Source organism: Pseudorca crassidens, chromosome 19 (genome assembly GCF_039906515.1).
Source record: "Pseudorca crassidens isolate mPseCra1 chromosome 19, mPseCra1.hap1, whole genome shotgun sequence".
Lineage (NCBI taxonomy): Eukaryota > Metazoa > Chordata > Mammalia > Artiodactyla > Delphinidae > Pseudorca > Pseudorca crassidens.
Window position 1 is genome coordinate 11,319,026 of NC_090314.1, and position 22,628 is coordinate 11,341,653.

The 22,628-nt window shown below is 44.7% G+C and overlaps 1 protein-coding gene across 3 annotated transcripts; it reads right to left on the reverse strand.

The window, feature by feature from the left end:
• On the reverse strand, nt 1–22,616 carry CNTROB (centrobin, centriole duplication and spindle assembly protein). 3 transcript variants are annotated; one of them, XM_067717356.1, is made up of 19 exons: nt 21,358–22,616; nt 20,483–20,567; nt 20,151–20,232; nt 19,513–19,636; nt 18,504–18,620; nt 18,174–18,290; nt 17,740–17,838; nt 16,127–16,363; nt 15,649–15,783; nt 5,400–5,533; nt 4,698–4,823; nt 4,332–4,494; nt 3,445–3,706; nt 2,386–2,540; nt 2,059–2,122; nt 1,714–1,884; nt 1,431–1,563; nt 813–885; nt 1–556 (listed from the first exon to the last, which is right to left on the reverse strand). In XM_067717356.1, exons 1-19 carry the CDS (start codon nt 21,628–21,630, stop codon nt 431–433), a joined length of 2,676 nt encoding a protein of 891 aa, XP_067573457.1. In that variant the 5' UTR covers nt 21,631–22,616; the 3' UTR covers nt 1–430. The 3 variants fall into 3 exon arrangements, with proteins under 3 accessions (XP_067573457.1, XP_067573455.1, XP_067573458.1); XM_067717354.1 differs by having other exon boundaries at nt 19,513–19,669; XM_067717357.1 differs by lacking the exon at nt 1,431–1,563 and having other exon boundaries at nt 19,513–19,669.
• Between the last annotated feature and the right edge of the window lie 12 nt (nt 22,617–22,628).

Sequence of the window (22,628 nt, forward strand, 5' to 3'; positions counted from 1 at the left end):
TACAATAAATTATTCTTTTATTGAAAGTGTTTTTCTGATTAAGTAATATATACTTGTTTTAGAGCAGCTGGAAAATACAGAAATGTACAAAGAAGAAAATAAGAATCACCCATAATTCCACTACCGACCAGAGCTAATCACTCTGTGGGTTTTACTCTTGCAACACCAGGCTTTAGCTCACTAATGCTTCTGAAACCTAGCCACAGACTGATTTCGTTCAAAGCACTCGTGTCTTTTTCCACAGAATATAAAATAGAAACATATAAAAAACATACTCAAATAGAACAATGAGGTTTCCTCACACAGTGGTTTCCTATAAATCCTCCATTTTCCAAATTCCTATGAGTCAGAGACTCTAATACAGACTACTGAGATTTATTAAAATAATAATAATAAAAATGAGAGACCAAAGAAGAGAAAGGCCAGGGACTTATCTCCAGATCCCCCCTCGACTCCTCACGCTACCAGGGGCAGGGTGCCCACTCTTCTTCCGAGCTGGAGGTCTTTCAGTCTTAGGGGCTGTAGCGAGGCGGCGAGGCAGAGCCTGGGAGGGGATCTGAGAGTTGAGGGAAAAGAGAAAAAAAAGTCAGTGTCGCGTCCTCTCAACCGCCCCCCTGCCACTGAGGAACGGCATCGTGCGTGGGGTGGGCCAGCGTCAGTCAGCAAAGGGGAAGGGCCACGCTACAGAAAACGGGACCCGGGATCGGAGGGGTTGGGCGACAGAGGACAGAGCCAGCTGGCGGGTGTGCAGAGGGCGAGGGATGAGCCAGTGAGAGCCCCCAGCCCCTCGCCCCCGCCCGACCTTCCCTTACCTCTTTCCGGGGCATGTCACCCAAGCGGGAGTCTGTGTTCCTTCTGGGGGCATTATCCCCTCGGCTGTCAGTCCTGCCATACAAATCAAGGGATGATGATGGGCAGCTGTTCCCCCGACTCTCCCCACACGGGGTGGAAGAACTACTCCCCAATTCTGTCTCTTAAGAATAAGAACAAACAAGACAGACCCGGGGATCAAACAGGAGGAAACATTGGTGGAATCAAATACTGAGTTATACTAGATTGTCACAATCCTAGGACTCTCAGTTCTGAGCTGCAGGGTAAAGAGGAAAAAACTAAGGTAGAAAAACATCTATCTTAGTAGAAGAGATTTTTAGTAGAAGAGATTTTTTTTTTTAAGAAGTGGAAAAATAAGTGATTTTTTTTTTAAGAAGTGAAAAAGAAAACAAAAAACAGACAAACAGAAAAGTAGAGACAAAAGACAGGTGCGGAGGAGTGAGAGCTGGAGGAGACGCCGATCTACATCTCACCCTCACTTCTTCCCCAGAAAAGACGGAAGCTGCTACTCAAAGGACAACGCGCACACTCCACTCTTCCTGCCCACAATCCAGGTTCCATCCACCTAGTCCCTCCACCCTTCCCTCCCAGGCTGGTACCCGCTGTGTTCCAGCCTCTTCAGGTAAAGCAGCAGATCCTCGGCAGGCAGTGCCCCCCAGCCCCGAGCTTGGTACAGTCGTAACAGCTGGGACACCTCCATCAGCTGCCTCGAGGGTGCGAGCCCATCTCCACCTGAGAGACACATCAGTAATGGTTGTCATCCTAGGCCCTCCCCCAACCCTATCCCAACTCTCGGAGTCCAGACATGCCTTCAGTTCCAGGTACCAGCTCCATGCCCGAGACCTACCCTTTTTATCTGCCGGGAAACCATGACCTGATTACCTCTCTCTGGGCAGCCATCGCTGGAACCGCCGCTCTGTGAATGGGCTGAGGGAAGCTCATGGACCCGGAAAAGACCGGACGCCATGGCTAAGGGCACTTTAGTTTTATGGACCGGGGGTGGGAGGCGTGGCGCCTGAGGGGCGTCCTCCCAAGATGGGGCAGTCAGAGGACCTAGCAAAGGAAAGAGATTCAAATCAGGAAATGGGGCAAAATCCAAGGAATGCTGCCACCTTAGCCTTCGTGGGGCTTCGTCACTTCTGCCAGCTCCTAAAGGCCCATGCCTGGTAACCGGATCTCCCACCTCTTCCAGGCCTCGCCCCAACCTTCTTCACGGGTGGTGCTCACCAGACTTAGGGGGCAGCAGGTCGTTGGAGGGGTTCTCATTGCTCTGGGGCGCTGTCTCCAGCAGCTGTGGGGACAAGACAGTAAGGTTCCCTGAGGACCGCTGAAGAAAGAGACCTCAGTGTCTGAGGGAAGCAGCAACTGGGGAAGTAAGAGCTGGGGCTGGTCACCTAAGTTCCAGAAGGAACTACTGCAACTGGGAGAGGCAGAAGCTGGGACGAATTCTTAGTCCTAAAAGGCGTATGAAGTCAGCATCCTAGTCTCCCAGAGTAGAAAGAGAAACTAAGGAGGGAGAGGAGAAAACAAGGTGGGACGGGTGGGCCCTCTTACCTGGTGCAAAAAATGCTTGAGGCCCTGCAGCTGGGAAGGGGGCGGCAGCCCTTGCTTCAGGAAGCCATCCCCGTCGGACCCAGGATCTTCCTCAGGGAATGGCCGCTCTGCCCTGTGATCGGGATGGAAGGTCCCAGCTGCAGAGAAGGCCTCAGCTGTAAAGTGAGACAGGGGCGTGTGCTGTAGGGGGGGGACTTCTCCACAAATCAGCTCACCACAGGCCTGGAAGGAAGGGGCCTATTAAATATAACAGGGGCAGCACAACCAGGAGAAGCTGGTCACGGTGGAAAACAGCCTGGAGAGGGAAGAACTGAAGGCAACTGAGAGTCGGCACAGCTGAATTCTAAGACAGAAGTGTAGCCAGAAGGGGAAAGCTACGGTACTCGGCTGCTGAACAAATAAATACCACCGCAGCACAGAATGGTTTACGATCAATAGACATGTTCCGGCTCATTCTTAATTCTGCCTGGGCTGTCACATTTACACCACACAGAGCACCGTCTTCCCCACAAGACACAGCTGACTGAACCAGGCGTGGCCACCACTCAAGGTCAGCCGATCCAAGGGATGGTTACCAACTCATCAGATCGCCTCTCTTTAAACTGGACCTAAGAAACAGAGGCACCAATGTCTCTGTAAGGTTGTCTAGAGTCTTTCTGGAGTCAGTGTCATGGCTGCTCAACTCACGTGCAAACCAAACTTGTGAAAGCAAGAACCTGAGGGAGAGAGAGGGCTGGTCGACCAAGAGGAAGGAGCAGATGCCGGGGGGGCAGAGTCCAGAGCCCACGCGGGCCCCAAGAGACAAGGAACAGCTGCCCAGTTCCTGGCAGCACCCCTGAACCAACTCCAGTTCTCATTAAGCACAGATACATCACATTTCCATAAGCCTCACTCCCTTTATTTGAACAAACTTGAGTGGATTTCTGCTCCTTGCAATTTATGGTCACTAAGTCATCTGGGAAACGAAATGCTCAAGTCCCAGACAGAAAGGAAGCTAGGTTAAGAGGGAGCCAATCCGTGTGGGTAAGGAGAACGCCAGTGACTCCTGTCCCCAGTCACCTGAGGATGAAGTGAGATCTGGCTTTGGCTCCAGGGGCTGGAAGGAATGCTGGCTCTGGAAAGTGGGGCCCAGCAGGAGGCTAAGATCTGGGGAGGGGCTGCAGAGAACAGGTGGCAGCACCCCAGGCGGCTCTTCCTGTGCTTCCCGGCTCTGCTGCAATACGGGTTTTAGGGCCACGGCCACGGGGGGCACAGTCCACATGCTCCTCTCCCCCTTCTCCGGTTCCTGTGGCCCAGGGCTGGAGGGGCCGGCAGGAGGAACCTGGGCACAAGAGAGGGTGCGTTTAAAGAGATGAGACATGGCACAGACACTTTTTAATAAGATTACAAATTAGTAGAACGTCCTTAAAAGGAGGTTGGGGAACATTTATCAAATTACTATCAAATTTTAAAATGCTTATTTTTGAACTTACAATTCCATTTTTAGAAATTTTATAGATATACTTGCACAAAGACATATATTAATGATATTTTTTGCAGCACTGTTTGTAGAAGCAAAATATAGGAAACAACTTTAATGTCCACCAATAAGCACTTGGTTAAGTAAAAAGACACAAAACTGTGTGTACAGAAGGCTACTGTTTGGGGGCGGCACTCGAGACACCAGTAACAGCCGCTGCTCCTCGGGGGAGGAACCGGGAGACTGAGGTGCAGGGATGGGATGGAGATTACTTTTCACCGTATATCTTTTTGAACAGTATGGATTTTTTTTTTTTTACCATGTGCATGTCATCATCTATTCCAAAAAAGATTTTAACTAATAATAAAGATTTAATAATTAAAAGAAGCAAGTAGGAGATGCCAACGTAGGGGTGAACTATGGATCGCCCTTGGGAGGGAGCTAGATTTCCGAAGAAGGGGTCCAAACACAATTCTGCGCAGCATACCGGGGGACTGGGCGGCAGGGCGGCGGTGCTGAGCAGGTGGCTTGCCTCCTCCCAGTGGGCCTGCAGCATGGCCTGCAGCCGCTCCAGCAGCTCCGCCCGCTGCTCCTGCAGCCGCTGCCTCCCACTCTGCAGCTCCCGCGCTCGCGCCTGCTCCCGGGCCAGTCTGAAGGCAAGACGCGAGAGGCCATGTCGGCCCTTTACAAAAGCAGGGACTCGGAGAATAGGAAGAGCCAGAAGGGAATATGGAACACGTGAAATTGTGAAAGGCGCCGGGGCCAGTGCGGGAGAGGCCAGGGCTACAGAGGAAGTGGCCCTTCACCACTCCCTCTGGGACTGCGGCCTAACAGGGAGACCAGGGGCCGGCACCTGAGCTCATAGTCCTGGGCCACCTGCTGCTGCCTCTCCTCCCGTTCTGCCATTTCCACCTTGAACTGAGCCAACTGAGCGGACAATTCCTGCTGGTGCTGTCCATTTAGCTCCTGCAGCTGCTTCCTGGGAGGACACAGGTGAGAAAAGAGGACTGAATCTTGAGACAGAAGAACTAATCAAATAATAAAAAGCCAGAACGCATGCACGTGAGAGCCAGCCAGCCCAGCCGTGGCACAGGCGCATTCAGGAAAGAGGACAGCTGGTATCTTAGGATGGGTTCCCCAGAAGCAGGGACTGAGATGAGGATTTATGGGAAAGTGGTTCATTTAAGAAGCATTTCTAGAAAAAAACTGGTAGGGGACTAGTGCTGAGGTGGGGAGGAGGCGCAATCCCCCAGGGCGGCTCTGGAAATGTTGCAGGTCGAAGCTCACCACTGTGCCCACCAGGGGCAAGGGAGCTGGAAACGTACATTCCTGTGGCCATCAGTTATTGGTTAAGTGCTACTTCCTATGGGGTGAAAATGGAAAATCCCCAAGCACAGCTGGCTCTCCCTGTGAACCTGAAGGCGGCTCTCCCACCGAGAGACTGACAGCAGCCAGTGCGTTGGAAGATGGTAAAGGGATCTGAGAGGGTCTGGACCGGGCCCCGACACCACCTGCTGCGGCTGGGGAGAGGCAGCAGCCAATAAGCTCCACGTACCTGTGATGCTCCCTCAGGGAGGCTGCTTGACGCAGGCTGCTCTCCTGAGCCTGTGCCAGCCTCTCTGTCACACGCTGCTCCAGCTGCACGGCCAGCTCCGACTCCATCTGGATCCGCTGGCTTTCAAACCGGGCCTGGGAGTAAGGGAAGGCAGGGTCATTGTCAGCTCAGTTCTATCTGGGCTTAGAAGAGGATGGAGGATATAAGGTAGACAAAAAAATCCACGTACTAACGTTACCTCATATGCCTAAGAGATAAAGAAACAAGAATTTTGCCACAAGGAGTGAAAGAGGATTCCTTTCCTTATTAAACCATGAGGTGCGCACACCTTATATGTACACAAAAGTAAAAATGACTTTGGACAATAGAAATATCTTTTTTTTGGACAAAAGAAAAGTTAGGTAGAACAATCAAATGTGTTACACGTGTCTGAGGTAACACATGCAATATTCCTGGTGGACCACCTGAAACCCAGGGAGCATTCAAAAAATGTCCATGTTCCCTCTTCCTAAAGCAGAATCATTGTCTCTATCTTCTCACCTCATAATCCTTCTTCAACTCACTGAAATCTGACTTCCACTCATAGTCCTTCATGGCAAAGAACTTAATTTCTAAATCCCGCAGTGGTTATTTCTCAGTCTTTATCTTACGTGATCTCACTGCAACACCTGCCGCCTACATCAGTTTTTCCTTTTAAAACCATTTTCCCCTTCACTCCTGTGATACCACCAGCCACGCGATCTCATTCTACCCGACTGCTCTTCAGTCTCAGCTAAAACTGCTCCTCCTCCAAATGCCCATCAAGGCACAATGCTTCCTTGAGTTCTGTCTTCAGTTTTCTTTTTGACCACATGCTACCATTCTGGGTCACTGATGCTTTTACCTGTGTAGAGCAAATGTCTAGCATTTAGGCCATGTTTTTGGCTACCGTTTATATCTTAAAACACTTTCTAAATCTCTCTCTTTATCCTGGACCTTTCTTCTAAGCTTTAAGCCCATATACCAAGAAACCTACTGTATATGCCTCAAATAGAACACATCCAAAACTGAGTTCATTTGTTTTTCTACCCTCAAACCTTTTCCTATTATATTTCTTGCCTTAGTTAATGGCACCACTCTCCACTGAAACACCCAACCTATTTGAAACCTGGAGTTATTCTTGACTCCTCCCACATCTTTGCCCCTCCCACTGGTCATTTCATTCTATTCAATACTAACAGCTCTCTAATTTACCCTTCTGCTCACTACTACGTTAATTCAATATTACTTCAAGTCTAACTGATCTCCCTGCCTCTATTCTACCCTCCACCCTCTCTCATTCCGGCCCTAGTGGATCCTCTACTTTGTGCCTGAGTGAATATTCTAAAGCACAAAGACGCTCAATTTGTTTCCTTGTTTGAAATCCTTTAAATGTCCCTACTGTCTAAGGAATAAAGTTCTGGCTGCTGAAACTAGCTTATAGGGCCCTTTATGATCCCACTCATCTATCTCAGCTCTCCCAAATAGGTTCCAATCATACCAAACTCCTAACAGTTACCTAAATTCTTTTTTTTAATTTAAAAAACTTGTGGTAAGAAACGCATAATACAAACTTACCTTCTTAACCATTTTTAAGTGTACAGTTAGGTAGTATTAACTATATTCATGTTGTTGTACAGATCTGTAGAAATGTTTCATCTTGTAAAACTGCAACTCTAGGGCTTCCCTGGTGGCGCAGTGGTTAAGAATACGCCTGCCAATGCAGGGGACTTGAGTTTGAGCCCTGGTCTGGGAAGATCCCACATGCCGCGGAGCAACTAAGCCTGCGCACCACAACCACTAAGCCTGCGCTCTAGAGCCTGCGAGACACAACTACTGAAGCCCACATGCCTAGAGTCCATGCTCCACAACAAGAGAAGCCACCACAATGAGAAGCCCGTGCACTGCAACGAACAGTAGGACCCGCTAGAGAAAGCCTGTGTGTAGCAACGAAGACCTAACACAGCCAAAAAATAAACAAATAAATAAAAATTAAAAAAAAAACCAACCTGAAACTCTATACTCACTGAACAACAACTCCCCATTTCTCCCTCCCCAGCCCCTAACATCATCACTGTTTCTGTTTCCACGATTTTGACTACTCTAGATGCCTTGTTACCTAAATTCTTTTTTTTAGTTTCACGTGTACAACATAGTGATTCAATATTTTTATACATTATAAAATAATCACTACCCTAAATTTTTTTAATGAAAAAACTTAATATATACTCCATCTGAGCCAGCAATTCCACTTTAAAGAATCTATCCTACAGATGGGGTGCCAAAGATTTATGTACAATGATGTTCACTGCAGCACTATTTTTTTTTTTTTTTTTTTTTGGCCGCAACGTGTGGCTTGCGGGATCTTAGTTCCCCAACCAGGGATCGAACCCATGCCCCATGCAGTGGAAGCACAGAGTCCTAACCACTGGACCACCAGGGAATTCCCTGCAGCACTATTTTTAATAGTGAAAAAAACTGACATCAGTGTAAATTTCTCATCAAAAGGAAAATGCTTAAATAAACTATGATTCATCCATTTATAGCAATATTATATAATTCTTAAAAATAACATCTATACATCTTAATTTAATTCTTAAAAATAACACACAATACATCTATATGTATTGACATGGAAAGATGTCTAAGATATATTATGAGGTAAAAACAACAAGTTGCAGCGAATGCATACACATTTTTTTAAAGCACCAGCCTAGAAACCCATATGAAAAGGTTCTAAAAGGACATAAAGTGATGCGGGAAGGGAAGGCAACCGTTTACTTCTGTAATATTTGAACTTGTATTACAGACAACTTTTACATCTTAAAAATATTTTTTAGAGTTCTCTGGGGAGACTACCTTGAGCCATCCATGTAGAATTGACGACTCCTTTCTCTGTCTTTGATATTTACCTCTGATAAGTTAACTTTGAGAATTTAGACAGAAACTGAGTTTGACTTTAAAACTAGCTGACAAAACAAACAAACAAACATGAAATGAGGAAAAAATAATGAATCTAAAAGATGACAAGAAAGGAGAGGAAAATAAACACTGAATAAGCAGGACAAAATAAGATATAAAGTTAAGACATGGATTCAGCTATGAATAAACTAATTAAATTAAATGAATTTAATGCTCCAGCCAAAAGGCAAATATATAAATGTTGAAAGTAAAAAAGTTAGAAAAATATTTCTCAGGGAAACTCTTATTTTTTTTAAAGACCAATATAGATCTATTAATATTAGGCAAGATTAGACTCTAAGGCAAAAAGCCTTGTAAGAGATAGAGTCATCTCATAAGGATAAAACACTCAATTTACCAGGAAAGATATAGCAATTTAAAAAATTATATGTATCTAATCATAACAGAGCCTCAAAATGTATAAAGCAAAAATTGACAGACTACAGGAGAAACAGACAAATCCACACTCAGTGAGATTTTTAATAGAAAAAAAATAGAAAGGGATATAATGACTTAAACAGCATAGTTAACAAACTAGACACATATACAAATAGACATATAAGACTTCACCAAACAACTATAAAATACATGTTTTTAAGCACACATGAAATATTTAGAAAACTTGACCATATATTAAGGGATAAGTCTCAACAATTTTCAAAGAATTTAAATAATAAAAATAGTATATTCTCTCATGATATCCACAAGAAACTCTCCAATGATGGGGGTGGGGACACGAAAAGAGAGGAAGCGGGGTGGGAAGGGGCAGAGAGAGAGAGAGAGGTGCAGACAGACAACAGACAAATGTAGCAAAATGTCAATTGATGAATCTAAGTGTATTCATTATACTTACTATTCAAGCAACATTTAAGACAGAAATATTTCAACACAAAAAGTTGGGTGGAACATACATAAATAAGTAATTTTTTAAAAGACCATGCTCTCTAATCACAAATATTTAAGCTATAAATCAATAATAAAAAGATAATTAGAAAACCCTATATGTTTGGAAATAACCCAGGAGATCAAAAAGTAATCATATTAATATTATCATATTAATATTAATATAATCATATTAATCAAACAATATTATTCAGGGGACTTCCCTGGTGGCGCAGTGGTTAAGACTCCTCGCTCCCAGTGCAGGGGGCCTGGGTTGGATCCCTGCTCAGGGAACTAGATTCCACATGCATGCCACAACTAAGGAGCCCGCCTGCCACAACTAAGACCTGGCACAACCAAATAAATATTTTTTTAAAGGAGTATTATTCAGAACCAAACAATAAGGCAAATATCACATGGGACAAGTTGTAGGATGCACTTAAGTTAATACTTATGGAGGAACTTAGAAGAAGCAAGCATTCATCTTAAGAAGATTTTTAAAAGAACAACAGAATAAAATCAAAGAAAATATAAGAAATGAAATAAGGTACAGACATTAATAAAATAGAAAAAAAAATCAACAAAGCCAAAAGGTAATTTTCTGAAAATATATTTAATTAAATCATGAGTAAGATGGTTTTAAAAAGAGATGATGACAGAAATGACACAAATGAACAATATCTGGAATGAAAAAGTAGAAAAGATGCCAGGGACATTAAGATAAAATTATGAACAACTGTTAAGTCAACAGATTAGAAAATCTAGACTGAATAGATATATATAGATAAGAGAACACCAAAAATAATTCAAGAAGAACTAGAAAGCCTAAATATTTCTTTCATTCTTTTTAAAGGATTGTTTTTCTTTTTTTTTTTTTAATGTGGACCATTCTTAAAGTCTTTATTGAATTTGTTACAATGTTGCTTCTGTTTTATGTTTTGGGCCATGAGGCATGTGGGATCTTAGTGCCCTGACCAGGGATCGAACCCACACCCCCTGCCTTGGAAGGCGAAGTCTTAACCACTGGACCTCCAGGGAAGTCCCCCTAAATATTTCTAGAAGCATTCAAGAAGCAAAATCAAGTCAAACACCAAGTATTCAAGAAATACATATTAAATCCAACCTTACAAACTATTTCAAAGTATAAGAAGAGAGGGAGTAGATCATGTTTCTAGTACTGGCAGATGGTTATTCAGAGTAACTGTTGTGCTGAACAAAAACAAACAAGTTGAATAAGATATTTTTAAAATATATGTATATATATGTATACCTCTTCCTAAAAAGTATCAAAGAGGTAATGAAACAGTATGGAATTACTAGGTCAAAGCAAAGGAAAAATGTGAGCCTAGCCAGGCTAGCAAGCACGGTAGATTAAAAAAAAAAAAAGAAATCTTAAAAATAAATAAATAAACAAACAAATAAATAAAGAGACATGTACACTTTTTTTGACAGGAGGGAGTCCAGACATTTAAGAAAATCTGTTAGATCACAGGCTAATCACAGAGATAATGGAACAGAAATGTCAATTACCACACACAAGAAATACCATTTGCAAAAACCATTTGGAAAAGTCACTATACAAATAGACGACTGCAGCTGTCAAAAGAAATCCCTGAGGAGGGAGAAAATATGATTTCCAGAGTTACTACATTATAATACTCAAAATATACAGCTCTCAACAAAAGATTACAAAACATACCAAAAAAACCCATGAAAATATGACTCATTCAAAGGAAAAAGAGAATATAACAGGAACTCTTCCTGTGGAAGCCCAGACATTGGGATTACTAGTCAAAGACGTAAAATCAACAGTCTTAAATATGCTCAATGAGCTATTTAGACAATAAACTAAAGGAAATCAGAACAAAGTATGAACAAATAGGGGGTGTCAATAAAGAGATTTAAAGAGATTGAAGTTATAAACAGGAACAAAACAGAAATTCTGGAGCTGAAAAGTACAACTGATGATATGAAAAATTCACTAGATACCACTATACATCTACTAGAATGGCCAAAATCCAGAACACTGACATGCCAAATGTTGGTGAGGATGTGGAACAACAGAAACGCTCATTCATTGCTGATGGGAATGCAAAATGGTACACTCACTTTGGAAGACACTATAGTGGTTTCTTACAAAACTAAACACGCCCTTACCATATGACCCAGCAACCACACTCCTTGGTATTTATCCAAAGGAGTTCACACAAAAAACCTGCACATGAATGTTTACAGAAGTTTTACTCATAACTGCCAACACTGGGACTTCCCTGGTGGTCCAGTGACTAAGACTCTGTACTCCCAATGCAGGCGGCCCTGGTTTGATCCCTGCAGGGAAATAGACCCCACATGCTGCAATTCAGAGTTTGCATGCCTCAACTAAAAGATCCCACATGCTGCAACTAAAGATCCCGCAGGTGGCAACGAAGATCCCATGTGCCGCAACTAAAACCTGGCACAGCCAAATAAATAAATAAATAAACACTTTAAAAAAACCCAACAAAACTGCCAACACTTACAAGCAACAAAGATGTGTAGGTGAAAAGATAAACTGACAATGGAATATTATTTACCACTAAAAAGAAGTGAGCTATCAAACCATGAAAAGACATGGAAAAAAATCATATCACTAAGTGAAAGAAGCCAACCTGAAAAGGCTACATACTATATGATTCCAACTATATTACATTCCAGAAAAGGCAAAAAACTATGGAGAAAGTAAAAAGATCAGTGGTTGTCAGGGGTTAAAGGGAGGAAGCGATGAACAGTGAAACTAAGTATGATACTATAAAGGTGGATATATGTCATTATAAATTTGTCCAAACTCATATAATGTACAACAGCAAGAGTGAACCTTAATGTAAACTATGGACTCTAGGTGATAATGATGTGTCAACTGTAACAAACGTACTACTCTGGTGGGAGATGCTGCTAATAGGGGAAGCTGTGGGGGGCTGCAGTTAGGAAGTATATGGGAAATCTCTGTACCTTCCACTCAGTTTTGCCGTGAACCTGAAACTGCTCTAAAAAATAAAATCTATTTTAACTTTTTTTAAAATTAATTAATTAATTTATTTATGGCTGTGTTGGGTCTTCGTTTCTGTGCGAGGGCTTTCTCTAGTTGTGGCAAGCAGCGGTCACTCTTCATTGCAGCGCGTGGGCCTCTCACTATCGCGGCCTCTCTTGTTGTGGAGCAGAGGCTCCAGACGCGCAGGCTCAGTAACTGTGGCTCACGGGCCCAGTTGCTCTGCGGCATGTGGGATCTTCCCAGACCAGGGCGCAAACCCGCGTCCCCTGCATCGGCAGGCAGACTCCCAACCACGGCGCCACCAGGGAAGCCCTAAAATCTATTTTAAAAAAATCACTACAGGGGCTCAATGGCAGATGTCAGCAGGCAGAAGAAAGGATCAATGAACTTGAAGATAAGCAACTGAAATTATCCCGTCAGATGAGCAGAAAGAAAAAAAAAATGAAGAAAAATGAATAAAACCTGGGGACCTGTGGGACATCATCAAACATACCAACATATGCATTAGGGAAGTCAAGAGAAAGAAAGAAAAAATATCTGAAGAAATAATGGCCAAAAGCTTCCCAAATTTGATAAAATTCATAAATCTACACATCCCAGAGACTCAACAATCTCTAAGCAGGATAAACTCAAAGAGATCCACACTGACACATTATTGTCACACTATCAAAAGCCAAAGAGGGAATCTTGAAAGCAACAAGAGAGAAGCAATTTGTCACTTACCAGGGAGCCTCAATAAGATTAATAGCTGATTTCTCCTAAGAAATCATGGAGGCCAGAAGGTAGTGGAATGACATGTTTTTTTGTTTTTTGGGTGTTTTAAATTTATTTATTTTATTTATTTTTGGCTGCGTTGGGTCTTCGTTGCTGCGCACGGGCTTTCTCTAGTTGTGGCGAGTGGGGGTTACTCTTTGTTGCCGTGCAGGGGCTTCTCATTGCGGTGGCTTCTCTTGTTGTGGAGCATGGGCTCTAGACACATGGGCTTCAGTAGTTGGGGCACGTGGGCTCAGTAGTTGTGGCTCACAGGCTCTAGAGCACAGGCTCAGTAGTTGTGACGCACGGGCTTAGTTGCTCCGCAGCATGTGCGATCTTCCCGAACTAGGGCTCGGACCCGTGTCCTCTGCATTGGCAGGCAGATTCTTAACCACTGCGCCACCAGGGAAGTCCCAACATGTTTTAAAGAAAAACAACTGTCAACTAAGAATTCTATATGAGGAGGGTGAGGGGAATGTGAGGAAAATCCTTCAACAATGAAGGAGAAATTAAAACATTCCCTGATGGATAAAAGCTAAGGGTGATCATTACTAGTGGACCTGACCTACAAGAAATTCTAAAGGGAGTCCTTCAGGCTGAAATGAAATGAAATTAGACAGTAACTTGAAGCCATATGAAGAAATAAAGCCATATGAAGCAACTGATAAAGGTTGCTACATAGGCAAATATAAACCTATATTATTGTACTTTTGGTTTGTAACTCCTTTTTTCCAATATGATTTAAAAGGCAAAGGCATAAAACAATAATTACAAATCTGTAACAATAACAATATGAAGGGGGAGGGACAGAGACGCATAGGAACAGAGCATACGCTACTGAAACTAAAGTAGGTATTATCCAAACTAGGTTATTATTACTTTAAGATGTTAATTGTAATCCCAAGGTAACCATTCAGAAAATAACTTTAAAAATATACAGAAAAGGAAAGAGGAAAAGATAACAGTATACTACAAAAATATCAACAAACTATCAAAAAAAAAAAAAAGGCAGTAATGGAGGAACTGAGGAACAAAAACATTTAAGACATAAAAAACCAAACAGCTAAATGGCAGAAGTCCTTCCTTATCAATAATTACTTTAAATGTAAATGGATTAAATGTTCCAATTAATAGGCAGGAATTGACATAATGGATTAAAAAAAAACATGATGCACCTATACATTGTCCACCAGAGACTCACTTTACAAAGACACAAAAAGGTTGAAAGTAAAAGGATGAAAAAAGATAGTCCATGCAAATAGTAAACAAAAAATGGGGTGGGGGCTATATTAATATCAGACAAAATAGATTTTAAGCAAAAAGGTTATATTAAGAAGATATAGCAGTTATAAATATATGTGCACCTAATAGAGCCCCAAAATATATGAAGAAAAAAAATGACAGAATTGAAGGGAGAAAACAGACAGTTCTGCAACCACAGCTGGAGACTTCAATACCCCACTTTCAATAATCGATGGAACAATAACAAAATGGAGGACATGAACAACACTAAAGCCAGGCGCTACTCTGGGATTTAACAGTAAATAGACAAAAATCATTGCCCTCATGCACCTTACAGAAAATAAACAAGATACACTATGGGGGAGGTGGAGTGGGGAAATGGGTGAAATTGGTGAAGGGGATAGAGAGGTACAAACCTCCACCTATAAAATAAATAAGTCACAGGGATATAATAATGCACAGCATAGGGAATATTCAATGATATTGTAATAACTTTGAATGGTGATAAATGGTAACTGGACTTATCATGGTAATCACTTTGTAACATATGTAAAAATATCAAATCACTGTGTTGTACACCTGAAACTAATATAATATTGTAAGTCAACTATACTTCAATTTAAAAAAATTAAATACTAAGTAAAATAAATAAAAAGGTATATTATGTAGTATAGCAGGAGAAAAATTAAACAGGGAAGGGAAAAGGGATTGTCAGAGGTTGCAGATTTTACTCAGTGTGGTTGGGGAAGAACTCACTAGGTAAGATGACGTCTGAGTAAAGAGTAGTTCTCCTTACTCTAAATTCTTATTTATCATACTCCTTCGAAAATGTGTGTGCTAGACAAACTCCCCATCTATCTGGTGAGCTCCTTGTTGGCCGGGGCTATTGTGTTAGGACTATCCCAGCACAGAGCTTACATAGAAGGACCATTCGATAGGTTTACTGAATGCCCACACAGACACGCACAGCTAGCATCAGTTCAGGGGGTACAGCAGCGTATAAGTCGCTACTGAAGTTTTTACTAACGTCTTCACCCTTGGTCCTCCATGATAAATTAGTTTCCATGTGGTCAGCCCTCCAACTCAATGGGCCAGGTGAAAAGTAAAAGTGTGTTCTCTCAAACACTGGCCTCACTAACCCAGAAACTGGGTGTCTCCTTAAGTCAACCATTATAATAAGGAAAATAGTATCTCAGAAACTCATTAATGTGCCCTTAGCACACATTTTATGGATAAAAACAGAGGCCCATAAAGGTCAAAATTCTAGTTAGAAATGGGAGTGTTTGCCTGACTCCTGAAAGTCACTCTGCCTCAGACCTACGTCTTCTCACCAGGAACTCTCCTCAAGAACCTCTGCCTCCTGACCTGCACCAGGCTCATCTCCAGCTGCAAGGCGTCTCTCTCTCTCCGAGCCGTGTCCAGCTCTCCTTCCAACCGCTGCACCTCAGACTGCACCAATGCCAGCTGCTGCTGGGCCTCCCGGGCTGCCTGGGCCTCCCTCTGGGTGTTCCCAAAAGAAAGAGAAATCAAACTTAAGTTTGTACCTCATTGCCTGTCTCCCGGTTACCTCTATTCCCCAAATCATCCTCCCGTACCCTAAAAACCAAGCTTCCTCTCTCCTCATATGTGACCTATTTCCTCATCTCTGTTGAATCTCACTCTTCGACCTTCCATGTATTTGATGCCCCCACCCCTTCCTGCAGGCCCTACACTCTCAATCTTCTCTCCCACATATAGTTCTTCCCTCTCCATCCCAGTCCACTACATCGTGTTTTCTGACATCCGTCTCATTCAATTATTTTGTCCTTCATCTGTTCCCCCATTCCCCAAGTGCCACTTTTACCTTCTCCCTTTCCAACTGAGCCTGGCTCTCCTCCTGCAGTGCCTGGTAGCATTCCTTAAGCTGATGCTCCTTCTGGGCCCAGGTCTGCCGTTCTTCTTCTAGGGCCACCTGAAGTGTCTCCAACTGTTGATGCTCACTGAGTTGCCCAGCCCGAGCCGCATCCCGTTCTTCCTGCAGGGCCCGGCACCGCTGCTGTTCCAGCTCCAAGCTCAGGGTCAGAGCTTGCCTTTCCTCTTCCTATAGCCCCAGGAGAAAACCAAGATCCTTAGCATGCCCTCAAGAGACCAGCAATCTGCCCCCTTACCCCCATACAATGTGCCTGCTGAGAATTATATCCGTTAAAATACCATAGTTAACAAGCCCACAAGATTATATGGTAAATAAGAGCTTCTGTTCCAGAGTTAGGTAGATTTGCGTTCAAATCTCAGTTTGAATCCCAGCTCTGCACTTACTTTGTGTTCTGAGGCACACATCCTTATCTGTAAAGTGGGCATATTACAGTCTACCTTGTGAGGATTAAAGTTAAAAGCGTATATAAAGAATTTAGCACAGTGTCTGGCATGTAGTAAGTACTCAATATACAATAGCTATCACCATCGTCATCAAAAGAAATTCCACAAAGACTAGAAAATCCAGCCTACAATCATGTACTAGCCAACCAGAAGCCACCATCAGCGCTCTTGGATGTAGCCTGTTAGGAATATAAGTACCAGCATGCATGTAGCAAGCATGTGTCATGCATGCAAGAAATTCTAAACCTGGCTACTAACTCATATGGGTAATCTTATCATTTCAGCAATTAAAAACTTGAGTAAGTCTCATCCCGTACCTTTTCTGGTCTGCCATAGACCAGGGTTCTCAAACCTGGCTGAACGAAATCACCTAGGAAATTTCTGAAAATATTTAGGCTCCCCAACCCCTCATATATCAAAACCTCTGGGAAAGGGTCAGAAATCTGTATTTAAAAATAATTATCCAGGCTTCCCTGGTGGCGCAATGGCTGAGAGTCCGCCTGCCCATGCAGGGTACACGGGTTCGTGCCCCGGTCTGGGAAGATCCCACATGCCGTGGAGTGGCTGGGCCCGTGAGCCATGGCCGCTGAGCCTGCGCGTCCGGAGCCTGCACTCCGCAACGGGAGAGGCCACAACAGTAAGATGCCCGCGTACCGCAAAAAAAACACAAAAAACAAAAAAACAAAACAAAACAAACAAAAAAAATTATCCAAATGATTTTAATGAGGATACAATTTGCTGAGTCTCCAACACTTACTTGGTGGCAGAGCTTACTTTCTGTAGAGTATCTAGCAGAACTAGTGTTTTTGTTTTTTTAAAAAATCTTCTTTTATGTATGTATTTATTTATCTATTTGGCCATGCCACCGAGGCATGTGGGATCTTAGTTCCCTGAGGAGGGATTGAACCTGTGCTCCCTGCAGTGGAAGCACAGAGTCTCAACCATTAGACCGCCAGGGAAGCCCCCAGAACTTGTGTTTTAAAGAACACACTTTGCCCTGGTGCAACTCAAATTATGAACTCCCACAATCCATCAAAAGCCCGTAACCCTCTAGAAGTAATTAACAGCCTCTACTGGAATTAACCCAGGAAGCATTCTCACCAGTGTCTCTCTTTCCCGTTGCTGCAGTCTGGCACCTTCCTGCTCACGATTCAGGGCCTCCATGGCCTCAGAAAGGCTTTGTTCCAGGCGGGTTACTGTCTTTCAAGGAGAGAGGAACACAGGACGGAGGAACTGAGGGGAATCCCTGTACTTCGAAAATCATTAACAACGTAAACTCTAAAAGCAAGAGTTAACTAAATGATTTGGGGGCCAGAGAGAAGACCACATGGCGTGAGGAAAGCTGAGAAGACATCAACCATGCAAGTTTGACAGCAGAAACACTGAAGGGAGAGGAAGCGAGGAGAACTGTCAGGCCTGCTATGGCAAGATTGAGGTCAATCTGTCAGGAACCCTGACTCCAGGGCTGTTTCTACCCTCTCCCATCCAGCCGTCGCTGACCTACGTTCTAAAGCCCCATGACCCAGGTTGCACACCTCCTGCTGCTTGCTTCTAGTGAGTTCAGCTGCCTGGCGCTCCTCCTGGAGTCCCCGAAGCACCTCTGTCCGCTCAGCTTCATGACGGTTCCAGCCCTCCACCACGCGGGCCAGGGTCTCAGGAAAGTCAGATAGAATTTCAAATAATTTTTTTGCCCTCTTTCTGCGCACAGGAGCAGGGTCAACAGCCACCTTCTCCCAGTGGTCAGCTAACCTACCACTTACCCCAGCTCCTAACATGAACAAAGAAATGTTGGTTGGTCTTCCCCTATTCACTATTCCTTGGTGCCCCCCATGGAGAGACCCACCCGCATTCCGCTACCCTGGCACCTTGTCCAGTTGTTCAATCATGATGTCTTTCTTGCGGTCGGCAGTCACGGCCACAGCTAACTGTTGCTGAAGCTCTAGCACGCGGGTCTGCAGGCTCTGAATATGGCGCTCACAATGCTGGGAAGAAGGATGAGGAGTCTGGATGTTGCCATCCTTAGTTTGACCAAAGCTCCAAACTTTCCAGCTCCTCTACAGGGGAAATGGGCTGGAGACAGGGAGCCTGGGTCCCCAAAACAGAACAGGTTTGGGGAAGGAGAATCAGCAATGCTGGAGCCTAAGACCTCCAACACCTTCCTCTACCACCTCAGGAAGCAGGGGCTTAGTTTCCAGCCTCTTCCCTTTTCCAGATCTCCTGGGAAAAATTTCCATGAACCTTTTGGCAGGGGTGCAGCAGCCCACGCTGCAAAGAGTGAGAAGTTACTCCTGCCCTAAGAAGCATATTGGACACAACGATTCAACATGGCAAGGATAAAGGGGAAAGCCTTTCATTCATGGCCAGGCAGTTTAAAATGGAGGAAGAGAAGGTTCCAAAAATGACAACACAACCAATAATTCTGACTCTTCCTCTGCCTTGTCCCTCTCTCTGCCCCCTTCAATAGGCTGAGGCTCACAGAAACAAAGCTCATTATATCGCTGGTAGCTTTGCACAAGCCAACAAAGTTTGTTGTTCATTCACCAAACATGCACAGGGTATTTCTATGTGTTCGGTATGTTCTAGGCTTTAGGAAGAAAGTGCTGAACAAGATAAGGCATGACCTGCATGGAGCTTAGGTTTTAGAGGGGGAACACAAACGAGATATATCAGACTTTGATAAACTACATGAAGGAAATAACAGAATGATCTGAGGGAATAATACCTGGAGGCGAGGTGTGCCATTCTAGCTAGGACGGTCAAAGAAGGCCTGCTTTCCAGCAGAGCCATTTGAGCAAAGTCCCAGCCTGCAGGCCCTTAACCTTCAGCCCCTTTTCTAATCTTTGCTGCTGTCAAAAGGAAGCCTTTATATCTCACCTTGCGACGGGTATGTTCTGAATCCAGTGCATCTCTCAGCCCCTGAAAATCCGGGGGATTGAGTGGGGGCCCTGACCGAAGGCTGGTGTAGCGGGGAAACAACTCCTCCAGGGCTTGGGCTGAGCTAGATGGAGATAAGTCGCGCAGGGGCCGGGTGCTGAGCAAATCAGGTAGAGAATATTAGGGTTGGGAAAGCTTTTGAGATCCACTAGTCCAACTGTGACATTTTACAAATGAGGAAACTGAAACTCAGGGCAGGAGACTTGCCCAAAGTTACAAAGCTAGGTAGATAAGAGATAGAGCCATAGATAGCACGCAGGTTCTGTGATTCACTCTATAGTGCTCCTTCATCTATTCCACACTCCCTGCAGTACAAGTTTCAGCAGAAACAAACTAGCTCTTCTGCAGGAAGAAGGACTAGAAGTTGGGAGAGAGCCAGGTACTAAGCAGCAGATGCCCACGTTCCCAAAGGAGGAAAGGGGATAGAAGAAAGGAGAGAAAGGATGAAAACTGAAAGCTAAGTGACAAGCATCTTAGGTCCTTAAGAGATACAAAAGCAGTAAAGGGAGAACTAAACACTAGAACACTTGGCTTTCCAAGAAAGGAAGTCAGCTAGGAGAACCCCAAGGAAAACTCACTTAAGTAAGGTGGCCGTGCTGTCACTGTCAAAGGAGTCCTCTTCCCGTCTCTCTGAGCCGGCACCTGGAGTAGCGGACTCCTCTGTGGGCAGCCAGAGAGGCCCACAGCCAGGGTCAGGTAAGGACAGGAACAGGGACCACTTGAAGAAGAGGTCCTTCCTTTCTACTTCACCCACTCCTCCTGCCCTCTCCCAAAGAACGGGAACCTTTCCTCCAGAAATCTCTTATCTCCGAGGTCTAGGTCGCCTCCCCCCACACACCCTGCTTCCTTTCTCCACTTTTTCCCACCCCTTAAATCTAGGTTCTCCTTTACAGGGAAGGGGTTTACTCACGATAGGCCGTATCTCGTGAGGTTTGGAGCATGCTCTGGAGTTGACCCCGAACGCTTTCCATCTCAAAGATATGCTTGGAACCATCCTAGAAAAAGCAACATGGAAATCAGATGCAATAATCCATGATCTACCTACTGTCAGGGCAGACGGCATCCAGTAGCCCCTAAGGCCCAAGAATTTTTACTCTCACACCTGGGAAAACAAGAAAAATAGGACTGACCTAGTAAGAAACTCAAATGTCTACAGAAGCCAGAGAGGTAATGTAAATGAATTAATTGGGCACCTTAAGACAAGAGTAGTGAGGATTCTTGCCAACTAGAGAGCAAACATCCTGTCTAAAGACTCTGTAGTCCATGGCTATCAGTTTTTCAAACTCTGGGCGGCCTAACCAGTCTGCAGATTGGTTATGATACTTGCTCTATCTGACACTATCTACAACATGTATAATTGATTAAAGTGTGTTTTAATGATTTACATGCCAAATTTTGAACCATATGATCAAAATAGTTTTGAGCTGGAAGGATCTCAGCACATTTTCCTTAAGTCCCTAGTTCCCTCTTGGGATGAAGAAACGTTATCCTCACTCCCAGCACCCACGTCCCAGTTAAAGCACAGCAACCTATCCCACATGTGTCTCTGAAGGAAAAAAAAAAAAAAAAAAAAAGAGCTAGTAGTTTCACAACTTTCCAAATTATGGTGGCCCAGGCCACTCTCCCCCTCATAAACATTTGTTCCCAGGAACAAGCATGACTGACTGTGTAGTTAAAAGGAATTTGGAATCCAACAATAGGAGTTCAAGTCTCAGTAAAGCTATTTTTTTTTTTACCACCCCCGATCCCAAGACCCTAGAGGTTTCCAAGACACGCCTCCCTCACCTTCTTCTTCAAGTTGTTCTCCAATCCAACCGACAAGCTGTGACTCAGTTCTTGGGCCAAGCCATCTAACACCTCACGAGGAGGTGGGAAGGTGGCGGGCAAAAACAGCTGGGCTCGGGCTGTGCTCTCTGCCTGACGACTGAGGTGCAAAGAAGTATACAGCTGGGAGGTCACCTCAGAGGATGCTTGGTTCAGCCCAGGGGCTTCTGAAGAATCACTCAGGAGATCCTTGGCCCGGAGAGGTGAACTGGGGCTGGTAGCTGATGTTGCCATGAGTACAGGGAAGAGACAACTGGAGACAGCAGAGCTGGGAACTCCTGGTTCTGCTTTAGGAGAGCACAGGGGGAAAGTACCCCGAGAAGGAAGATTTGGGAGAAAGGAGGAAGACTCCAAGTGAAGGATTCTTGTTGAATGAGGGCATGGAGCCTTTCTGGTTAGAGGAAAGGTTTCCAACGGTTCCAGAGGCCATGCGAGAGGGCAAAAGGATTTCTTTCCACAGCTCCTGGTAACAGTGGAAAAGGAGGGTGCAGCAAGGAGAGGGTGGGGACAGAAGACCTGCTGCAGTTCCTCTGGAGCGCTGAAAGCTGCAGATCAACTTCTGGCACAGGCTATCACTGGTCAACTGAGCTCTTAAGTTTTCACACCCAGAACGTGCAAACTGAAACGGACCCAAATCCAATAGAGGCCTAATTTCCGTCCAGCTGCCTTATTTGCCCCTCAACTGGCTGTGGTCTCAGAGGGGCAGGAACCTCATGCTCCCCACCTCCCCTCTCCTCCCACTGCACTCGTTCTACCCAGGGTCAACTCTCTAGTATATCCCCTCCGATCTCCTGTCAAGAAAGCCATAGCAAGGTCCCTAGAATCCCTCCCTCCCTACTATCCCCAAAGAAACTTGGTGAACACTCAGTCACGCCCTCAAACGTCCCTAAAAAGTACGCCGCGCTCAAGCCTAGCCTGAGATCCCCTACCCCGACCACCCCGTTCCAACTACTCTCCACACCTCCAGTCCTCGGCCACGCAGTCGGCCAAGGTGGGGACAAGGGTCTGCCCCCTCCCCTAAGCCCCAGTTCGGCAACACCAAGACACCCTCCTTCTCGCGCCCTTCCCTACAATCAAAACCGTTGGCAGCCTCCCGCCCACAGTCCGCAGCCCCGCCTCGCTCGCCTCGATGACGTCACCAGCCCAGGACACCTTGTTTTCAGCCGCTCTCACAGCTTCTGGAGCCGGAGAGCCTGGACGCGCGTGCGCGTATCCGACGGCCACGGATTGGC